Genomic DNA, 20,912 nt, shown 5'->3' with positions numbered 1-20,912 from the left:
AAAGGGTAATCTGGTATCTGTAAACTATGACCACCTGTGGAAATCGAGTAGTGTTGCTGTGAAAGGATGGTAGGGCCTTAATGTTGGTAGGTCACTTGGGAATCCTCAAATAATGGGATTTTCCGAAATGTGGGATACAAGGAAGTGGACAATGATGGAGTGGAGAAGTTTTGGGTTACAACATTGCTGGATGTTATGTTGGGATCTTTGCTGGAATCCTTAGGCAGAGCAGGACTGGAAAGGCCAAGATGGTGAGGTGGAATGCAATGGCCTTGGTAGTGGATGTGTTTCATGTAAGACAGGGTTGGAGACACCAGACATTTGGGACGAGTTAATTTGAGACTCTGAGACAGTGGAGTTTGAGGCTGTGAGTCCTGGAATTAGGGGAAAGACATAAAATGCTGGAGGAGCTTATCAGGCTGGGCAGCATCTACGGAAAGGAGTAAACAGTCAGCATTTTAGGCTGAGACCCTTATTCAGAACCTGGAAATATGCTGCAGGAAGGGGTAGATGGATGTAGGTCTTTGTGGTTGAAGAATGACAGTAAAATTGCAGTCGGGATAGTCAGTAATAGAGAGTGAGCAGGTGGTAATTAACAAGAGTAGAAAATGTTGAGTTCCAGATCCCATTTCTTAACTAACTGTTGCAATCATAAATACATACTGCTCTACTAGTATTTTAAATAATCAGTCCATAGTGAAGAACACATTTAAAAAGGCTGTTTCTCCACTGGAGTAAACCACAGTTGCCAACTAGAGACTATTTTTAAATACTTTATAACTTTTAAAGTATGGAATTGATTAATTAACTGAAAAAGGGACAGTTTCTGTTACCAGAAACCAAACTTTAAAACAGTAGCAGAAAACAATTTACGGATCTCAAAAAGGCATCCGTTAGTCTTGTGAGACCACGGATCTGCGCCTGGAAGGTCTTCACTCTCCAAGGCACAGGCCTGGGCAAGGTTGTATGGAAGACCAGCAGTTGCCCATGCTGCAAGTCTCCTGTCTCCACGACACCGACGTTGTCCAAGGGAAGGGCATTAGGACCCATACAGCTTGGCACCAGTGTCATCGCAGAGCACTGTGTGATTAAGTGCCTTGCTCAAGGACACAACACGTTCCCTCGGCTGGGTCTTTATGGATCTACAGAATATATATATATATATATACAGTTTTACATAGAATTGGCATGGCTTATGCACTCAACTGACCAACCATATGGCCCTCTGCCTTCCCAATACCTCAAGTAACCAACCTAATTTTATAAAGTGTCAACATTAGAGGTTATCACATAAAGTCTGGGTCCTTAAGATTAGTATAGATCGACTTGTTTAATGGTCTGAAAATAAAAGGAATTAAGTTTTGTGGCAAATCTGTAACAAGTGGAGTATTTCAAGGATCAACATCGCAGGCCTCAAAATTTATAATCTAATATTAATGGCTCAGATAATATATTCATAACGCTGATCTTGGTGAGAGAGGCAGGAAGGTTACAAAGGGTTAAGTGAATAGTTACGACGACAGTAAAGTGAATGGGACAGAATATGCCAGATCGAAACAATATGGAGAAATCTGAAGACATCCATTTTAACAGCAAAAAAAAATTGGCAAGAAAAACATTTTATGAAGCATTGCAAAGTATTTGGGACTGAGGTATGCACAAAGGACAAAACTAACATGAAGATCGGGTAAGGTCAGTTACTTTTCCCAAAATCATTTAGCAAGGTGCCATAAAGTGTTCCCACAATGAGAGAAACCATAATAAAATTTTTATTGCAAAGCAATTTGAATATTTGAATAAAATCATTCTGTAATCTCAGAGACTCTAACTAGAAGTTGAGACCAGGGAGTCAAGACCCAGAATAAAAGACTAAATCATTTAATACTTGACTAAAGGTGAGAACTTTCTTCACTAAAGGGCAAGAGATAGGCATTTTGTCACTGTTCAGATAATACATTTATAGTAATTTGATTAATGCCTGTCACCACCAGTTTTCCCAATAAAATGATACTTATTGATGCAACATTGAAGTATTTTAAGTTCTGAACATAAATTTTCAGGGAGCATTTTATTCTTTTTTTATAATTTTAAACATCAACGCCTAAACGCCTGTGTGCACGAGTCAGTTTGACAAATCTGGGTGCTATGCTATTCCTTTCTAGATTTCTTTTAACATTATTTACTTTGTTTTTTTTTTCACATTTGGCCACAATAGGGTTAACGGAAGCTTGAAAACCGACAACAACCACAGGATACCCCCAGACTCTACTGTTAATTACAAGTACCATACCTCTCACACCTTAGGCTCACCATATACTTCAAAATTTACTCATACTTCGGATATGCAAATCTGTCAGCAAGATTTAAGTTGGATGTAAACAACTTTTTAGTTGTTAGAATTAAAATAATTACCACCTCTCTTGAAGGGTGCTTTCAGAATCCTTTAGTTTTGTCCTCAGATGTCTAATGGTAACCTCCTTTTGTTGCAGAGGGGTCAAGTACTGCTCCGGATTGGGGGGCTTAATGCCATGATTATCACTGCAAGAGGTGTATTTACCAGACCGCCTGGAAAATGCAGATAATGAGAGTAAAAGGAAAGAAGAGAATGAGTTATTGAAGCTCAGCTGAACAGAACAACTGAGGGGTTCAAAAGAAGAACTCTCACTGTCAGCGAATTAAATAAAACTAACTACTTGCAAAGAGTCCTTATATTCCCTTTTTCATGTCCATTTTTATAACCTGTGGGATCGTCAGTGGCAGTGAAGTAAATCTTTTGGTAAAATTTGGAGTTTGTTGTAATTTACAGTAATTAACAGTAGTTTGCTACTCCAATTCTGTTATATGTTTAACAATATAGGTTCACATGGTTAAGGTTAGTACTCCATCTGGGCCAATTGTGCCAATTGGTTTTATTGCAGGCAAAATTTCCTATTTGATGCTTTATTCACCCAGAAGTTGACTTACTACGTATCTCGAGCAATTTCCTCTGAAATTGACAGTGGAAAGAGAGAAAAGGGGGAAAAAAGAGAATAAAATGACTGCAAGGAAGTCTCTATGCAAAGCAATTTTACACATTTAAAATTTATACGCCATAATTTCTGTCACAACCACATAAATGGTTTGATCCAGCAAATAAGAAAACAATTCCAGATAAGTAACGTTCAAAGATAAATCTTAAGTGACTCAGGATGATACAGATTAGTTGTCCCTCATTTTGCATTACTTTATTCTGGATTCCTTCAATTTAATTGTATCTTTTTGTATCAATCTATAAATGTACATCACATAATCAAAAAAAAAGCATTTAATCTTTATATGCACACTGACAGAAGGCCTTTTTGAAGCATCAACATTCTGCTTTGATAATGGTGATAAAAAATTACTATTTAGTATTAAGGACAGAGGTCAGGCATTCTTCAATGAAGACTTTTTCTCTTTGATGTGTGATCAATCAATACTGTCTGGAATGAAGAGAATGGGGAAGAAAATATCCATAGATCTTAATCAATAACATTTGCAACCACAAAGCTGTATCAGAAATGAATATTATACTCATTCTTTTTCCTTCATTCTTCAATGGTTTTGCTCACCGAGAATGCAGATGCTTGTATTGTAACCCATGCCAGCTCTCACTTACCTGTGTACTTTCGGTTCCTGCACAAAGTGCTCAGATTAGAAATCCTTCCTTGACCTTGGGTTACTCTGGTTTTGCTTCCTTCTACACAGTGCAATTCTCTCAACATCTTTGCTCACCCTCAACTCAGGTCTTTTGGTAGATCTTCACAGACCTTCAATCTTTTCATCCCCACCTCTTTCCCCTTCTTCAATACCTAACACTTTCACTGTGATGTTAGGAATGTGTCTGTAAAGTTTCTTACATTAGAGCTTCTGTACATTAAGTGCACAGCTTCACCTGACATCTCTTGTGGGATAGCAGAGGATGCATTGTTGCTCAGGGGGAAAGTAATTATCTAAAAGATGGAATCATAGAAACAGGTTGGCATAACAGCATTCCCCAGTGCTGCACTTTAATTCCTTAGACCAGCACGCCAGCATAGAAATTAGATTCCATCCTTTTTTTTTGTTATGCTCAACCGTCATTGTGTTTCACACTACATCAAATTGGGACATCAACAGAAAAAGTCATAAAATTACATGAAAATACATTTATAAAAACATCACCACAGCTTACCATCAGAAAATTATTAAAATAGGATGAGCAGGTTTCTCAAAGGGACAATTCTAATAGGCAATGGAGGCCTCAAGCTTCAAACCATCTCAAGATAAAGTGTGATTGGTAAAGTTAAATAGGTTAGGACTTTATTCCTTGGAATGCAGAAGATTGAGGGGAGATTTGATAGAGGTATACAAAATTATGAGGTGTATAGATAGGGTAAGTGCAAGCAGGCTTTTACCACTGAGAAGAGAAAATCTGCAGATGCTAGAAATCCAAGCAACACACACGGAATGCTGGATGAACTTAGTAGCCCAGGAAGGGTCTCGGCCGGAAACGTTGACTGTACTCTTTTCCATAGATGCTGCCTGACCTGCTGAGTTTTCCCACTGAAGATAGGTGGGACTACAATGAGAGGTCATGGGTTAAGTCTGAAAGGTTTAAAGTTTAAGGGGACCGTGAGGGGAAGCTTCACTCAGAGGGTTGCTAGAGTGGAATGACCTGCCAGCACAAGTGGTGCAAGCGAGTTCAATTTCAATGTTTAAGAGAAGTTTGGCTGGGCACATGGATGGTAGAGGTATGGAGGGCTAAAGTCCCAGTGCAGGTTGATGGGAGTAGGCAGTTGTAATGGTTTGGCCCACTAGATGGGCCAAATGGTCTGTTTTTGCACTGTACATTTCAATGACTCTGAGTTCTCAGAGAAGGCTGTGAAGAGCTAGTAGACTATGACTCCAGTCTCTTTGTTGGCTATCAACAACAACCCTAACAAAGAGGCCAATACTACAGGTAACAGCTTCTGGATGCAGAGACAGTCTTCCTGCTTCCAGGCTGATGCCGGCTGATCTTTCCAGTCTCTGCTTTACTGGAGCAGCTTGGATGTTAATAGATCAGCAATCTGCCAACCTGGATGTCCTCACCGAGGAAACAGAGATGTCACTGATGAGGAGATCATTGTTCTCAATGAACAACAGTATATCATTTGTGAACAGATAGCTGCTGTCTGTGGAAGTGGGACGCTATTCAAAAGCAGCTCACCCATAAACAGCAGCAAACAGATGATACAGATGAATTGTCCACTACTACAATGTGATTCCAAACAAGTTTATATATGTAATTTAATTAAATATGTCATCCATTAGAAGTCCGCAAAATCCACCGAGAAGTGTTGACTTTCTTGAAAAGCAGTTACTTAAGTGATCTTTAAAATTTAATGTCCTTAAATCATCAGAATCAGATTAATGTTTATTATCATTGATATTTGTCATAGAAACATAGAAAATAGGTGCAGGAGTAGGCCATTCGGCCCTTCGAGCCTGCACCGCCATTTATTATGATCATGGCTGATCATCCAACTCAGAACCCTGCACCAGCCTTCCCTCCATACCCCCTGATCCCCATAGCCACAAGGGCCATATCTAACTCCTTCTTAAGTATAGCCAATGAACTGGCCTCAACTGTTTCCTGTGGCAGAGAATTCCACAGATTCACCACTCTCTGTGTGAAGAAGTCTTTCCTAATCTCAGTCCTAAAAGGCTTCCCCTTTATCCTCAAACTGTGACCCCTCGTTCTGGATTTCCCCAACATCGGGAACAATCTTCCTGCATCTAGCCTGTCCAATCCCTTTAGGATTTTATAATTTTCAATCAGATCCCCCCTCAATCTTCTAAATTCCAATGAGTACAAGCCCAGTTCATCCAGTCTTTCTTCATATGAAAGTCCTGCCATCCCAGGAGTCAATCTGGTGAAACTTCTTTGCACTCCCTCTATGGCAAGGATGTCTTTCCTCAGATTAGGGGACCAAAACTGCACACAATACTCCAGGTGTGGTCTCACCAAGGCCTTGTACAACTGCAGTAGTACCTCCCTGCTCCTGTACTCGAATCCTCTCGCTATAAATGCCAGCATACCATTCGCCTTTTTCACCGCCTGCTGTACCTGCACGCCCACTTTCAATGACTGGTGTATAATGACACCCAGGTCTCGTTGCACCTCCCCTTTTCCTAATCGGCCACCATTCAGATAATAATCTGTTTTCCTATTTTTGCCACCAAAGTGGATAACTTCACATTTATCCACATTAAATTGCATCTGCCATGAATTTGCCCACTCACCCAACCTAACCAAGTCACCCTGCATCCTCTTAGCATCCTCCTCACAGCTAACACTGCCGCCCAGCTTCGTGTCATCCGCAAACTTGGATATGCTGCATTTAATTCCCTCATCCAAGTCATTAATATAGATTGTAAACAACTGGGGTCCCAGCACTGAGCCTTGCGGTACCCCACTAGTCACTGCCTGCCATTCTGAAAAGGTCCCATTTATTCCCACTCTTTGCTTCCTGTCTGCTAACCAATTCTCTATCCACATCAATACCTTACCCCCAATACCATGTGCTTTAAGTTTGCACAGTAATCTCCTGTGTGGGACCTTGTCAAAAGCCTTTTGAAAATCCAAATATACCACATCCACTGGTTCTCCCCTATCCACTCTACTAGTTACATCCTCAAAAAATTCTATGAGATTCGTCAGACATGATTTTCCTTTCACAAATCCATGCTGACTTTGTCCGATGATTTCACCGCTTTCCAAATGTGCTGTTATCACATCCTTGATAACTGACTCCAGCAGTTTCCCCACCTCCGACGTTAGGCTAACCAGTCTATAATTCCCCGGTTTCTCTCTCCCTCCTTTTTTAAAAAGTGGGGTTACATTAGCCACCCTCCAATGCTCAGGAACTAGTCCAGAATCTAACCAGTTTTGAAAAATTATCACTAATGCATCCACTATTTCTTGGGCTACTTCCTTAAACACTTTAGGACACAGACCATCTGGCCCTAGGGATTTATCTGCCTTTAATCCCTTCAATTTACCTAACACCACTTCCCTACTAACATGTATTTCGCTCAGTTCCTCCATCTCACTGGACCCTCTGTCCCCTACTATTTCTGGAAGATTATTTATGTCCTCCTTAGTGAAGACAGAACCAAAGTAATTATTCAATTGGTCTGCCATGTCCTTGCTCCCCATAATCAATTCACCTGTTTCTGTCTGTAGGGGACCTACATTTGTCTTTACCAGTCTTTTCCTTTTTACATATCTATAAAAGCTTTTACAGTCCATTTTTATGTTCCCTGCCAGTTTTCTCTCATAATCTTTTTTCCCATTCCTAATTAAGCCCTTTGTCCTCCTCTGCTGAACTCTGAATTTCTCCCAGTCCTCAGGTGAGCCACTTTTTCTGGCTAATTTGTATGCTTCTTCTTTAGAATTGATACTATCCTAATTTCTCTTGTCAGCCACGGGTGCACTACCTTCCTTGATTTATTCTTTTGCCAAACTGGGATGAACAATTGTTGTAGTTCATCCATGCAATCTTTAAATGCTTGCCATTGCATATCCACCGTCAATCCTTTAAGTGTCATTTGCCAGTCTATCTTAGCTAATTCACGTCTCATACCTTCAAAATTACCCCTCTTTAAGTTCAGAACCTTTGTTTCTGAATTAACTATATCACTCTCCATCTTAATGAAGAATTCCACCATATTATGGTCACTCTTACCCAAGGGGCCTCTCACGACAAGATTGCTAATTAACCCTTCCTCATTGCTCAAAACCCAGTCCAGAATAGCCTGCTCTCTACTTGGGTCCTCGACATGTTGGTTCAAAAAACCATCCAAACAGGAGTACCTATTGTTAAGGGGCACAGCCACCGGGGTACTCTCTATTACCTAACTCTTCCCCTTCCCCCTCCTAACCGTGACCCACTTGTCTGCCTCCCGTGGCCCCGGTGTGACCACCTGCCTGTTACTCCTCTCTATCAACTCCTCACTCTCCCTGACCAGATGAAGGTCATCGACAGCTCCAGTTCCGTAACGCGGTCCCTTAGGAGCTGCATCTTGATGCACTTGGCGCAGATGTAGACGTCAGGGAGGTTTGGAGACTCCAGGGCCTCCCACATCCGACACCGAGAACAACAAACTGCCCTCACACTCATCCTGCCCCTCTCCTCAAATAATAACAGAAAATGAATACCAAACCTTCCTCGCCTCACCCGTTTCCGCCTAAGCCTGTTGAGCCGAAGCCGTTAAGTCTTCACTCTGTTCCTGGCTCACTCCGCCGCCCGCAAACTACGCTGCCCGCTCTATGAGGCTCTGTTTCTTTTAAATCTTCCACGTTTCACTGCCCGAGGTCACACGCCTGCGCAGTCCCACCTCTCTGAACGCCATCGGAGAAAAAAAAACCGAAAATTTCAAAAATGTCTTCCTCCGCACTCCCGCTCCGACTCTCAGACTTCCTTCTTCGAATCAAACCCGAAGCAGGATTTCTGCCCATGAAATTTGTTGTTTTGCACAGCAGTACAATGCAATACATGAAAACTTTAAAGTTGCAATAAGAAATATGAATAATAGCTCTGCAAAAAGGGAGCAAAATAGTGTGGTAGTGTTCATGGGTTCCAGGGCAATTCAGAAATCTGATGGTGGAGGGGAAGATGCTGTTCCTAAAATGTTGAGTGTAGGTCTTCAGGCTCCTGTACCTACAAATGAACTATGATCATTAGAACATAGACTATTACAGCACAGTACAGGGCCTTTGACCTACATTTTAACCTACCCTAAGATCAACCTATCCCTTTGCTCCCACAAAGCTTTCCATTTTTCTATCATCTGTCTGCCTACCTAGAAGTCTTTAAATATCCTAACATATCTGCCTCTACCACCAAACCATCTTTGAGTGGAAATTCTTTATAAACAATATATGCTATATGGTATAGTTCTATTTTAAAAGTAATTAAAATCTAGTCCACAGTGCATTCCACATTTTAAGTCCTTTGATATATCAAACATAGTTTGTTCTTTCAGCAATGTGTACTATACTCTATGTTACACTCATTCTCCCACTCTGAATTGAAACTGATTAAACACAGGCATGTATCTTAAGTTAAATGTTTGAAGGAGGAAGAGCATCAGGAACTCTGCTGAAGCAAATGAGTAACAGGAGTGTGGCTTCCTCTCCTGGTGTTATGGAATCAAATTTATTTAAGACTTTCACATAAAACCACACAGCTCTTCAGAAAGTGCAAGATCTATTAGAAGCACTTTGCCTCCTTGTCACAGAGTAAACTTGGCAGATGCAGCCCTATTAGTAATGGAAATATTTAAACCAAGAATAAATTAGAATTAATATACAAAGTGTCCAATATACAACAGTCAAAATTAAAATTAAGTCTGAGCAGTCTTAAATTCAAGGCGTTGTTATGGAGTTGATCACAGCAAGTCACGTGATGTAAGCATTTTGTACTATATATAGAACACACAATGGGGAGTAGGCATCACAGAAAGAGCCAGCAGTTGCCAGTTCAGTCCAAAATCATGAGTTAAGTCATCAGGGATTAGCTGACTTTACAGCAAATGCGAATGGAAAGAAGAACAGCTTCTTGCGCTTGCAGATTTAATTCAAATCAACTGTAACCAAACCCACAACTGGCATTGGACAGGAGGCTCATAAGGGGCCACAATGAATCTCTGAAGTATTCCTTCCAGACACTAATTAGCCTTTTATTCATCACATTGTCCATCCTGGAAAAAAACCCTGTAACTATTAGCTCTGATCATTTGTGATTTATGAGGCATTTTTTAAGTTGAAAATCTTTAAATCAAAATTATACAAGAACCATACAAAATTTCTCACCTGAAATCAGAACCTCCCATTCACATTTTTAGCAAATATATTTATTGCTTTAATTTCTGTTGACTCCAAACCAGAAAAACATTCATAGTTCTATGACATTACATTTTTTAATAAAAATATTTCCTTTCTCCGTGTTCTCTGTTCATGCTACACCCCTGACAACTGCTCTTACTGCCTCAGAATTTACCACTATATCAGCTATCTGAAGTGACCTTTTTTAACCATTTTTTCTGGGAGATTTCTAAGGCATAGTAAAGTTGGAGTAGTTAATGTCCTGAGTGTTTAGTCAACATTCCAAGATCACGCTCAACACTCTTACCACAGCACTATCCTGTAAAAGCATCTTTGCCAACGTTATTCTTTTCATTTTCCTACAAATTACAAAGATAAAATCATCAAATAGGTATTATGATGATCAGTTTTCTTCCTGTGCCAATTATGAATTGGATGGAGAGTTTCAGCTTATTTTACAAAAGATTTATGCAATAATGAGGGAAGCATAACCTCTGTCCATCTCGATTCCTGGCGTGAAGAATTCGTATCTAGCCTTCTGCAGAGCATAATCCTTTTAAACATTTCTTATTCAATCATTTTGTAATGCTCTTTGCTCCAAAAAGGATATTAAATCAAATTTGCTGGAAGTCTTATTTTTCCTTATTTGCTGTTTTATGTTTGCATTAGAAATTTCAGCTTAACCATAGTATATCAAGGTCAAATGTCAGAAGTATTACAATTTAAACACATGTATTTATGTTCGAATATGGAATAATTCAAGCTAATTTCAGTACATTAAAACAAGAGTAAAGCTATTTGGAAAGATCTTTCAAAGACACATATAAGGCTGCAGATGCCAGAATCTAGAGCAAACAATAACCTATGTGAGTTTATCAGAAGGTCAGGCAGTATTTATTGAGGTCAAGGGATAGGTGACATTTCAGGGCTGGTACCCCATATCAGGACAGAGTGTAGAGAGAAGATAGCTAGTATTAGGAGGTGACCCAAGGGCTGGTCATAGGTAGAACCAGGCGGGGAGATGAATGATGGGATGATGGGCAGATGGAAACAGTTAGGGGAGGGGAGAGTTTAGAGATGGAGGCTGGTGCGTAAAAACATAAGGAAATAAGGACAGATGGAGGAGGTGAGGAGAGGGAGAGAGAAGGAAGGGAAATAGGCTGGAAATTAATGATTAGAATCAGATAAGCGATGGATAATTGGCAGGTGGACCCAGAAGGGTAAATCTTTCACAAATTACGCACAGGAACTTTTGGCAAAATGACTTTATTTTGCATAGTTTTACATTTGCCTATTAACTCTCCTATAATGACCCTTGTTTATGATGTGACCCAATGGGAATGTTTTGGTGATCAGGGGACCGTTCTATTTCAGAACTATATTAATAGGATCAGCCATGATGAAACAGTGGAGCAGACTCAATGGGCCAAACAGTCTAATTCTGCTCCTGTATCTTATGATCTTTTTACTCTTTGTTTGCACCTTCTGTTTATTCAGTTGATATAGCTGCCATTTTTGACAGCTCAAAAAGAACAAAACATAATTTTTATACACTAGTAATCCCATGACAGACTATCAAAGCTGCACTTACCCTATACAAATCAAAGCAGGAAAGTGTAATTTTATTAGTTTCAGGGAACCCAGCTGCTTGGAAAGCCCAAACAAAAGGAATACTTCCCAGAATGAGAGGGACATCCTGGGCCATTACCTCTGTCACTTAGCTCAAGCACTCCACCTCACAATCACTCTTCCCTGGACAGGTCTTGCTGATTGGCCCAGCATAATTTAGAAGGATCCCGCTGGAAATACCCTTTAATTCTTTGGAAATTCACCAGCAACTTGTTTACATCATCAAAATACTTCATAACTCAAAAGATCTGTTACCATCTTCAAATTTTAATACTTAATTATCAGAGGGATAGTTTTGTTGTGCAATTTGAACTCCAAGTGTTTTTCCACCATTAGGCCATTTGGTTATTTAAAGTTGTAGGTTTATTCCTCTTGCTGAACAGGTGTGCAGCATTTGCAATTCTTCAGTCTTGAGGAACCATTTTAACGACTGGAACAGACTCAACGTCTCTAGAGAAGGCTGAAATATTGTTTAAATCCCCATCCGCAGTTTCCTCAGCAACCCAAGGTGCATGACATTCAAACCAGAAGACATTTCTATTTTGAATGTTTCAACTTTAAGTACTGCATTGCAGCGAACTACAGGTCCTTTGGTGTTGAACCAACCTTTTAACCTCCTCTAAGATCAATTTAACCCCTCCTTCTTTTTTTATTTTATCTTTACATTCTCTTTACAAAGAAAATTTAAAGGATGTTGCCAGCTCTAGAGGAGCAGAGTTATAAAAGATTGAATACATTGGGACTTTACACCTTAAGTTGTAAAAGATTGAGAGGAGATTTGATAGAGGTATACAAAATTATGAGGGGTATAGATAGAGTAAATGGAAGAAGGTTTTTTCCATAGAGGTTGGGTGAGGTTACAACCAGAGGTCATGGATTAAGGGTGAAAGGTGAGAAGTTTAAGAGGAACATGAGGGGAAACTTCTTCACCCAGAGGGTTGTGAGAGTGTGGAGTGAGCTGTCAGTGCAAGTGCTGCAGGCGAGCTTGATTTCGGCGTTTAAGTGAAGTTTGGATAGGCACATAGATGGTAGAGGTATGGAGGGCTATGGTTCCGGTGCAGGTTGATGGGAGTAGGCAGTTTAAATCTTTTCGGCATGGACTAGATGGGCCAAAGGGCTTGATTTTGGGATGTACTTCTCTATGACTCTATTCCATGGAATTTCCCTACCTCCTCCTGCAATGTGTCAAGGCCCTCTTACTTTAGTGACGCAGGACTGAGGTATTTAATTAGTCCCTTTGCCATGGGCTCTACATTCATAAGAAGGTCTCCCTTCAGTCCACACCTTTCCTTTGATCAGATTTTTAATGAACACATGTTTCTAGAAGACATTTGAGACACCTCTTGCTAATTTATCCTTCTTCACTTGCTTAATCCCTCTTAGTTCCATTTCAGTAATATATTAGATGTCCTGTATCCAGCCTGGTTCCCTGCAATAGTGGGGCTAATACACCTCATTTTCTGTTTCATTTCATTCCTGTCACCATTGGTGAACTGTCCAATTATCTGCCTCTTGTTAAAACGGCTAATCCAGAGTTCTGTGGTTGTTGGTGTCTGCTGGAGATGACAGATACAACACCCAAAATCATGTGTCCCTTGTGACTAACTGTCCAATTACAGCTCAAGTACCCTTTTAATGCCACAGTAACGCTAACCCAGACAGCCTTTCCAGCACTGACAATTTACTGCAATACTTTCATGTTTAAATTATCATTAGAGATTTATGGAATAATATAAATTTTAAAGCATTTGTGTCTGCTGATCAAACTGGTAGTGATTCATTTTCATTACTTTATTTGCAAAGATGTCACATGATTATTAGAGGAGTTAATAGAACCATGCTCCATTCCATAGTGTGGCAATATTCTGGACAGCATTATTTATACGTTATCGTAAAATGAAAATTGGTTAGTCAGGGCTCAAAGTTGAACAGTTCATGCAAAAAGCAACTATAAAACATGCAGATAGCAAGCACAGAACATAAATGATAAACTTCTGACAGCCAAATGAGAGGCAGCATTTTTGTCAATATACCTGATGGTTGGACTGCTGTCACTGCCTTTGTAAGAGCCAGAGTTACTACTGCTGCTTCGCGATGAGGCTCCGTAGACATCACGGATGCTGGCTGTGCTTTTATACACTGCTGACACCGGATCTTTCTCCCGAGTAAGCGTTGGGCTCACCGACTGCTTGTGTCCACTAGAAGCACTGCTTCTTCCATGTACACCTCGGCTGGTATTGAAAGAAGTGAAGTAGTCATTATGGTGACCCCGCCGCATATACTCTCAAAAAGTAATTTCTCCATTGTCAAAAGTATGTCTGTTAATAAACCCTGTTTATTTTAATTTGTAAAGTAAAATAATAATGAATGGTCACTATATTAGGTGCACCTTCACACCTACTCGTTAATATAAATTATCAAATCAGCCCATCAACTCAATGCTTAAAAGCATGCAGACATGGTCAAGAGGTTCAGTTGATGTTCAGACCAAACATCAGGATGGGGAAGAAATCGGATTTAATTGACTTTGACTATGGAATTATTTTTTAGTGCCTGATGGGGTGGTTTGGGCATCTCAGAAACTGCTGATCACAATAGACAATAGGTGCAGGAGTAGGCCATTCGGCCCTTCAAGCCAGCACCACCATTCACTATGATCATGGCTGATCATACACAATCAGTGCCCCGTTCCTGCCTTCTCCCCCTATCCCTTGACTCCACTATCTTTAAGAGCTCTATCTAATTCTTTCTTCAAAGCATCCAGAGAATTGGCCTCCACTGCCTTCTGAGGCAGAGCATTCCATAGACCCACAACTCTCTAGGTGAAAAAGTTTTTCCTCAAATCTGTCCTAAATGGCCTACCCTATTCTTAAACTGTGGCCTCTGGTTCCGGACTCCCCCAACATCGGGAACATGTTTCCTACCTCCAGCGTGTCCAATCACTTAATAATCTTATATGTTGCAATCAGATCCCCTCTCATCCTTCTAAATTCCAGTGTACACAAGTCCAGTCGGCTCCAATCTTTCAACATATGACAGTCCTGCCATCCCAGGAATTAACCTCGTGAACCTACGCTGCACTCCTGGGATTTTTGCACACATCAGTCTCTAGCATGGACAGAGAACAGAAAAAAAAACCAAAGACATCCAGTAGCAGCAGTTCTGTGGGTGAAAACTCTTCCTTAATATAAGAGGTCAGAGGAGAACAGCCAGACTAGTTCAAGCTGACAGGAAGGAGGCAATAACTCAAATGACCACGCAGTACCTAATAAATAGGTGTATGTGCATTTATTTGAAAACCTGCAAGATCTATTTTGTGCAAATACTATGGAGGAACTTCACAAGACGATTTTCGGAGGAATAATTTCTGCACAACGTGATGAGCAAATGCTTCAAAGGCTAAAATATTATAGGTATATCCTATTGAAAAAATTATGAAACTTATGAAAGCAATTGAAGAGTTCTTATGTTGACAAGGAGCTAGGTGTTGAATTAGAGTATGAATTTGTATTTTTCCCATAGTTTAACTTTTCCTATGTTTGCTTGTATTTTTATATAACCTACGTGTATACTGTTTGTGAATTTTCCAGTAGCTGTAGTATCGCTGATTCTATTTTCCTGAAGGTTTCTTACTTTTCTTGTAACAGGTGGCAGATAAGTTGATCTAGTTATTTCATAGGTTATTGACACTACTAGAACGTCTTGTTACCTTTCCAGTTTGAGCTAGTTTTTAGTGTAAAACAACCACATCTTCCTAGTTCTTTGTTCTTATTATACTTAAGAAATGTTATAACTAACAAATTTTATGCCTCATGAAGAATTTTGGATTGCAAGATCACCAAAATTCAACAGTAATATCCAAGGACTCAGGTTAGAATTGTTTTAAATGGGAAAACTTCACATTTTAAAGACTGTAGGCAGGATTTAAGATCCGGTTTAAGATGGCACTAGTGAACCTCAGTGATTTCTGAATGGTGGCTAACGAAACAAAGAAAACAACTGAATACTTTGTTACCGAAACTTTTCCTGGCAAATGATCATCACAAGCAATAGTCTGTAACTTCCCTTTGGACTGGACTTGAAGGCAATTCGATGTGGCAGAACTGAGGCGAGGCGAGGCGAGGCGAGGCGAGGTGGCGGGCATGTTGCCGTGAGCAAGGAAGACCTGAGGTTCAATTGTTGTGAACGCTATGCCACGGGCTGAATCCAAGTGACTGTGCCCAGGCCCCAGAGCTCACCGACTCCACTGAACTCGATGTTTGGACCATGCTGAATCAGAGCGATCAGTTACAGGTTGAATCCCGGTAGTGGGGTCCAGGACCTTGAGTGTATCGAGGCGATTGAGCACAGAGTTTGTCCATCTATTTTGGCACTGGATCAGATTGGAAGGTCAGAGCGTTGGGGCCCAAGGAGAGGGATGGGACGGTTCAGATCACTGTGCCACGATTTGGTTATATGCTGAACTATGGGACTCTATTTGCAGACTTCAATTCAGAACACTGTTTGCTTGCATGATATGTCTATTTTTCTCTCTGCACATAGGGTGTTCAACGGTCTTGTTTTAAGACCATAAGACACAGGAGCAGAATTAGGCCATCTGGCCCATCAAATCTGCTCTGCCATTCAAACACAACCGATCCTTTTATTTTCCTCCTCAACCCCATTTCCCAGCCTTGTCCCAGTAACCTTTGATGCCATGTCCAATCAAGAACCTATCAATCTCGGCCTTAAATACATCCAACGACCTGGCCTCCACCGCTGCACATGGCAACAAATTCCACACAAATGTTTTATGGATTCTTTTATTGTTTTATGGGTGTTTTTGTGGGCATGATGTGTTTTTTTCTCTCTACACATTGGGTGTTCTACGATCTTTTTTTATATGGGTTCTTTTATGTTTATTTGTTCCATGGCTACCTGTTAGGAGACAAATCTCAGGATTGAATAACGTATACATACTTTGATGATAAATGTACTTTGAACTTTTGAACTTTGTTTAGAGTAATCGGTGTTTAGACCATAAGACCATAAGACAAAGGAGCAGAAGTAGGCCATTCGGCCCATCAAGTCTGCTCCGCCATTTTATCATGAGCTGATTCATTCTCCCATTTAGTTCCACTCCCCCACCTTCTCACCAGAACCTTTGATGCCCTGGCTACTCAGATATCTATCAATCTCTGCCTTAAATACACCCAATGACTTGGCCTCCACTGCTGCCCGTGGCAACAAATTCCATAGATTCACCACCCTCTGACTAAAAAAATTTCTTCGCATTTCTGTTCTGAAAGGGCGCCCTTCACTCCTGAAGTCATGCCCTCTCGTACTAGACTCCCCCATCATGGGAAACAACTTTGCCACATCCACTCTGTCCATGCCTTTTAACATTCGAAATGTTTCTATGAGGTCTCCCCTCATTCTTCTAAACTTCAAGGAATACAGTCCAAGAGCGGACAAACGTTCCTCATATGTTAACCCTCTCATTCCCGGAATTCTAGTGCATCTTCTCTGTACCCTCTCCAACGTCAGCACATCCTTTCTTAAATAAGGAGACCAAAACTGCCCACAGTACTCCAAGTGAGGTCTCACCAGCGCCTTATAGAGCCTCAACATCACATCCCTGCTCCTATACTCTATTCCTCTAGAAATGAATGCCAACATTGCATTCGCCTTCTTCACTACTGAATCAACCTGGAGGTTAACTTTAAGGGTATAGAAACATAGAAACATAGAAAATAGGTGCAGGAGTAGGCCATTTGGCCCTTCGAGCCTGCACCGCCATTTATTATGATCATGGCTGATCATCCAACTCAGAACCCCGCCCCAGCCTTCCCTCCTTACCCCCTGATCCCCGTAGCCACAAGGGCCATATCTAACTCCCTCTTAAATATAGCCAATGTACTGGCCTCAACTGCTTCCTGTGGCAGAGAATTCCACAGATTCACCACTCTCTGTGTGAAGAAGTTTTTCCTAATCTCGGTCCTAAAAGGCTTCTCCTTTATCCTCAAACTGTGACCCCTTGTTCTGGACTTCCCCAACATCGGGAACAATCTTCCTGCATCCAGCCTGTCCAATCCCTTTAGGATTTTATACGTTTCAATCAGATCCCCCCTCAATCTTCTAAATTCCAACGAGTACAAGCCCAGTTCATCCAGTCTTTCTTCATATGAAAGTCCTGCCATCCCAGGAATCAATCTGGTGAACCTTCTTTGTACCCTTTCTATGGCAAGGATGTCTTTCCTCAGATTAGGGGACCAAAACTGCACACAATACTCCAGGTGTGGTCTCACCAAGGCCTTGTACAACTGCAGTAGTACCTCCCTGCTCCTGTACTCAAATCCTCTCGCTATAAATGCCAGCATACCATTCGCCTTTTTCACCGCCTATCCTGTATCCTGTACGAGGACTCCCAAGTCCCGTTGCATCTCAGAACTTTGAATTCTTTCTCCATTTAAATAATAGTCTGCCCGTTTATTTTTTCTGCCAAAGTGCATAACCATACACTTTGCAACATTGTACTTCATTTGCCGCTTCTCTGCCCATTCTTCCAATCTATCCAAGTCTCTCTGCAGACTCTCCGTTTCCTTAGCACTACCGGCCCCTCCACCTATCTTCGTATCGTCAGCAAAGTTAGCCACAAAGCCATCTATTCCATAATCTAAATCGTTGATGTACAATGTAAAAAGAAGCGGCCCCAACACTGATCCCTGCGGAACACCACTGGTAACCGGCAGCCAACCAGAATAGGATCCCTTTATTCCCACTCCCTGTTTCCTGCCAATCAGCCAATGCTCTATCCACGTATGTAACTTTCCCGTAATTCCATGGGCTCTTATCTTGTTAAGTAGCCTCATGTGTGGCACCTTGTCAAAGGCCTTCTGAAAATCCAAATATACAGCATCCACTGCATCTCCCTTGTCTAGCCTACTGGTAATTTCCTCAAAAAATTGTAATAGGTTTGTCAGGCAGGATTTTCCTTTAAGGAATCCATGCTGAGTTGTGCCTATCTTGTCATATGCCTCCTGGTACTCTGTAACCTCATCCTTGACAATCAACTCCAATAACTTCCCAACCACGGATGTCAAGCTAACAGGTCTATAATTTCCTTTATGCTTCCTTGCCCCCTTCTTAAATAGCGGAGTGACATCTGCAATCTTCCAGTCCTCTGGAACCATGCCAGAATCTATCGACTTTTGAAAGATCATTGCTAATGCCTCCGCAATCTCCACAGCTACTTCCTTCAGAACACGAGGGTGCATTCCATCTGGTCCAGGAGATTTATCTACCTTTAGCCTATTCAGCTTCCTGAGTACTTTCTCTGTCGTAATTGTGATTGTGCACACTTCTCTTCCCTGCCGCCACCCTCTGGTAAAAAGGAACTCTTCCAGATTCTTTCAAGGCAAATCCACTGTCATAGAATATCAGATAGCCTCAGGTACCACTTGTCAAATGAAAGTGAATGCTGTGAAGTTAATATAGAGGAGATGCATCAAAATCTCTGAACAGAAATAGATGTAGCAGTATTTCAGGTGCAAACAACTTCTTACATTTTGAACAGACCCAATACCCAAATCATTAATCTCTTCCCTTATGATTCTGCAGAACTGTTTATCTATCCGTAAGCTTACACCATTGAATAGATAATGATCATGCACAGTTTTAGTGGCATAATGAATGGGAAAGGGACCATATGGGCTGTATTTCCATTTATGGTGTTAACACAGCCGAAGTTCATTATGCTTCACCTGATTAAATTATTGATGTAGCATCTACTTCGAGGCAGCCTCAGACACATAAAGCACGTTCAACTTAAAAGGCTGTGCACATTGATGACCTCTCAAGACAATTCAACTGGCAAGTTCACAAATTGAGGGACGGTTCAGATCCAAGTGCTTGCTTTTAAGAGGCTTAAAAAATTAAATTTTTCAGAATATTTCACTGTAATTACATCATTTTAACAAAATCTTGGTTAATTTGTTTTTCGCCAGCCAGAATACTTGTTCCTGATTTCGTCATTATACATTCTCTAGTTTTTATGTTTTATTTGCTGCATAACTGATTCAGAAAATAAACTGATCCTCTATTATGAGTTGTTGGAAACCGCTGTATTTTTTAATAATATTTGTACTTGTAAGAACTGTACTTCTTAACAAACTCAAATATTTTTCTCACTCATTGGCAGAAAGCAGTATACCAGCTAAACTAACAGTCTGTCACCTTTCTTATTTTTCACTGGCTAAGTGTTAGTGCAATACCCCTGTGGTGTAATCATTTTAACTATGTAGCCTATTAACTAATTTGTTTCTATCTAAGGGATTTTCTTTATCTTATCTATAAAAGTGATAGATTTTTCAGAAGTCCTAACTTTATTCTTTTTGCCTTACATCCCTTAGCATTGTTTCTCAATTTTATTTAGTCTGCTAAGTATTCATATATTTATACCTTCTCTAAAATAAACTGAAATCTTGGAATTTAGACTGCTCGCTATATTTAACTCCCAGAAGTAACCTAAGGATCAGAAAGTAAACAGAGATCCAACAAAGTAAATCACTTGAATCTTGAATTCACAGAAAATGCTCATAGAAGTACAAGTGAGTGTATGAATATTTCAATGGGTAAGTAAATCAATAAATTAATATCTTTATTACTCTCCATTGGTATTATCAATCTTTTGCCTTTATACCACTCATTGGAAATTTCCTCTCATTCATACCTTGCAATGTTAATTCTATGTGGCAGCAGGAATTGAATATTACTCCAGGGTATGGGTAATCCAAAAATTAAAGGTGAATTCCTTGGGGAAAAATGTTACCCGAGTGATGGGGTAGAAAGGAAGTTTCACTACAGAGCACTTAGGCTCTTGGAAATTATTTATTGAAAGCAATAAGTAAGCATGGAATGAGTCAGAACAGACAGGGCGTGCGGCACCACTTGCTCCCCAAGCAATATGCCCATGAAATGCACTACTTATACAGGAAGCAGCAGTGGGTGGATACTCTGCTGCAAAGAAAACAGGCACTTAGAATCAAATTGCACAGAAGCCCACTGTGTCTAAGTGATTATCAATTACACTAAATCCAATTTTACTCTCCCCAAATTCCATTTAACACCACCCAGCTTCTGACATCCAACCAGGTATGTACCATACATAATTTACCGTGGCCAATTAACCTGCTTCAAAGTCAAAGTCTTAGTAAATTTATTATCAAAGTATGTATAGGTCACCATATACTACCTTGAGGTTCATTTTCTTGCAGGCATTTCCAGGAAAATAAAGAAATATAATAGAATTTACTCAAAACTATACATAAAGACTGACACAATCAGCAAATTTTGTGTAAATAGGAAATAAGTAATACAGAGAACAGGAGTTGTAGAGCCTTTGAAAGTGAGCCTATAGGTCGTGGAATGAGTT

General features: G+C 40.4%; 1 protein-coding gene across 4 annotated transcripts in view; it reads right to left on the bottom strand.

The window, feature by feature from the left end:
- sybu (syntabulin (syntaxin-interacting)) overlaps nucleotides 1-20,912 on the bottom strand; it is a 133,135-nt gene that overhangs the window by 12,711 nt on the left and 99,512 nt on the right. For 3 of the 4 annotated variants that reach the window (XM_072252742.1, XM_072252732.1, XM_072252752.1), the window contains 2 exons: nucleotides 13,534-13,731; nucleotides 2,413-2,565 (listed from right to left, as the gene is read on the bottom strand). In XM_072252742.1, coding sequence (XP_072108843.1) covers nucleotides 2,413-2,565; nucleotides 13,534-13,731 — 351 coding nt within the window. The remainder of the gene's footprint in view (nucleotides 1-2,412; nucleotides 2,566-13,533; nucleotides 13,732-20,912) is intronic. The other variant, XM_072252761.1, reaches the window with a different exon arrangement.

Source organism: Mobula birostris, chromosome 1, assembly GCF_030028105.1.
Source record: "Mobula birostris isolate sMobBir1 chromosome 1, sMobBir1.hap1, whole genome shotgun sequence".
Lineage (NCBI taxonomy): Eukaryota > Metazoa > Chordata > Chondrichthyes > Myliobatiformes > Myliobatidae > Mobula > Mobula birostris.
This window is presented reverse-complemented; position numbering and strand designations above follow the sequence as displayed.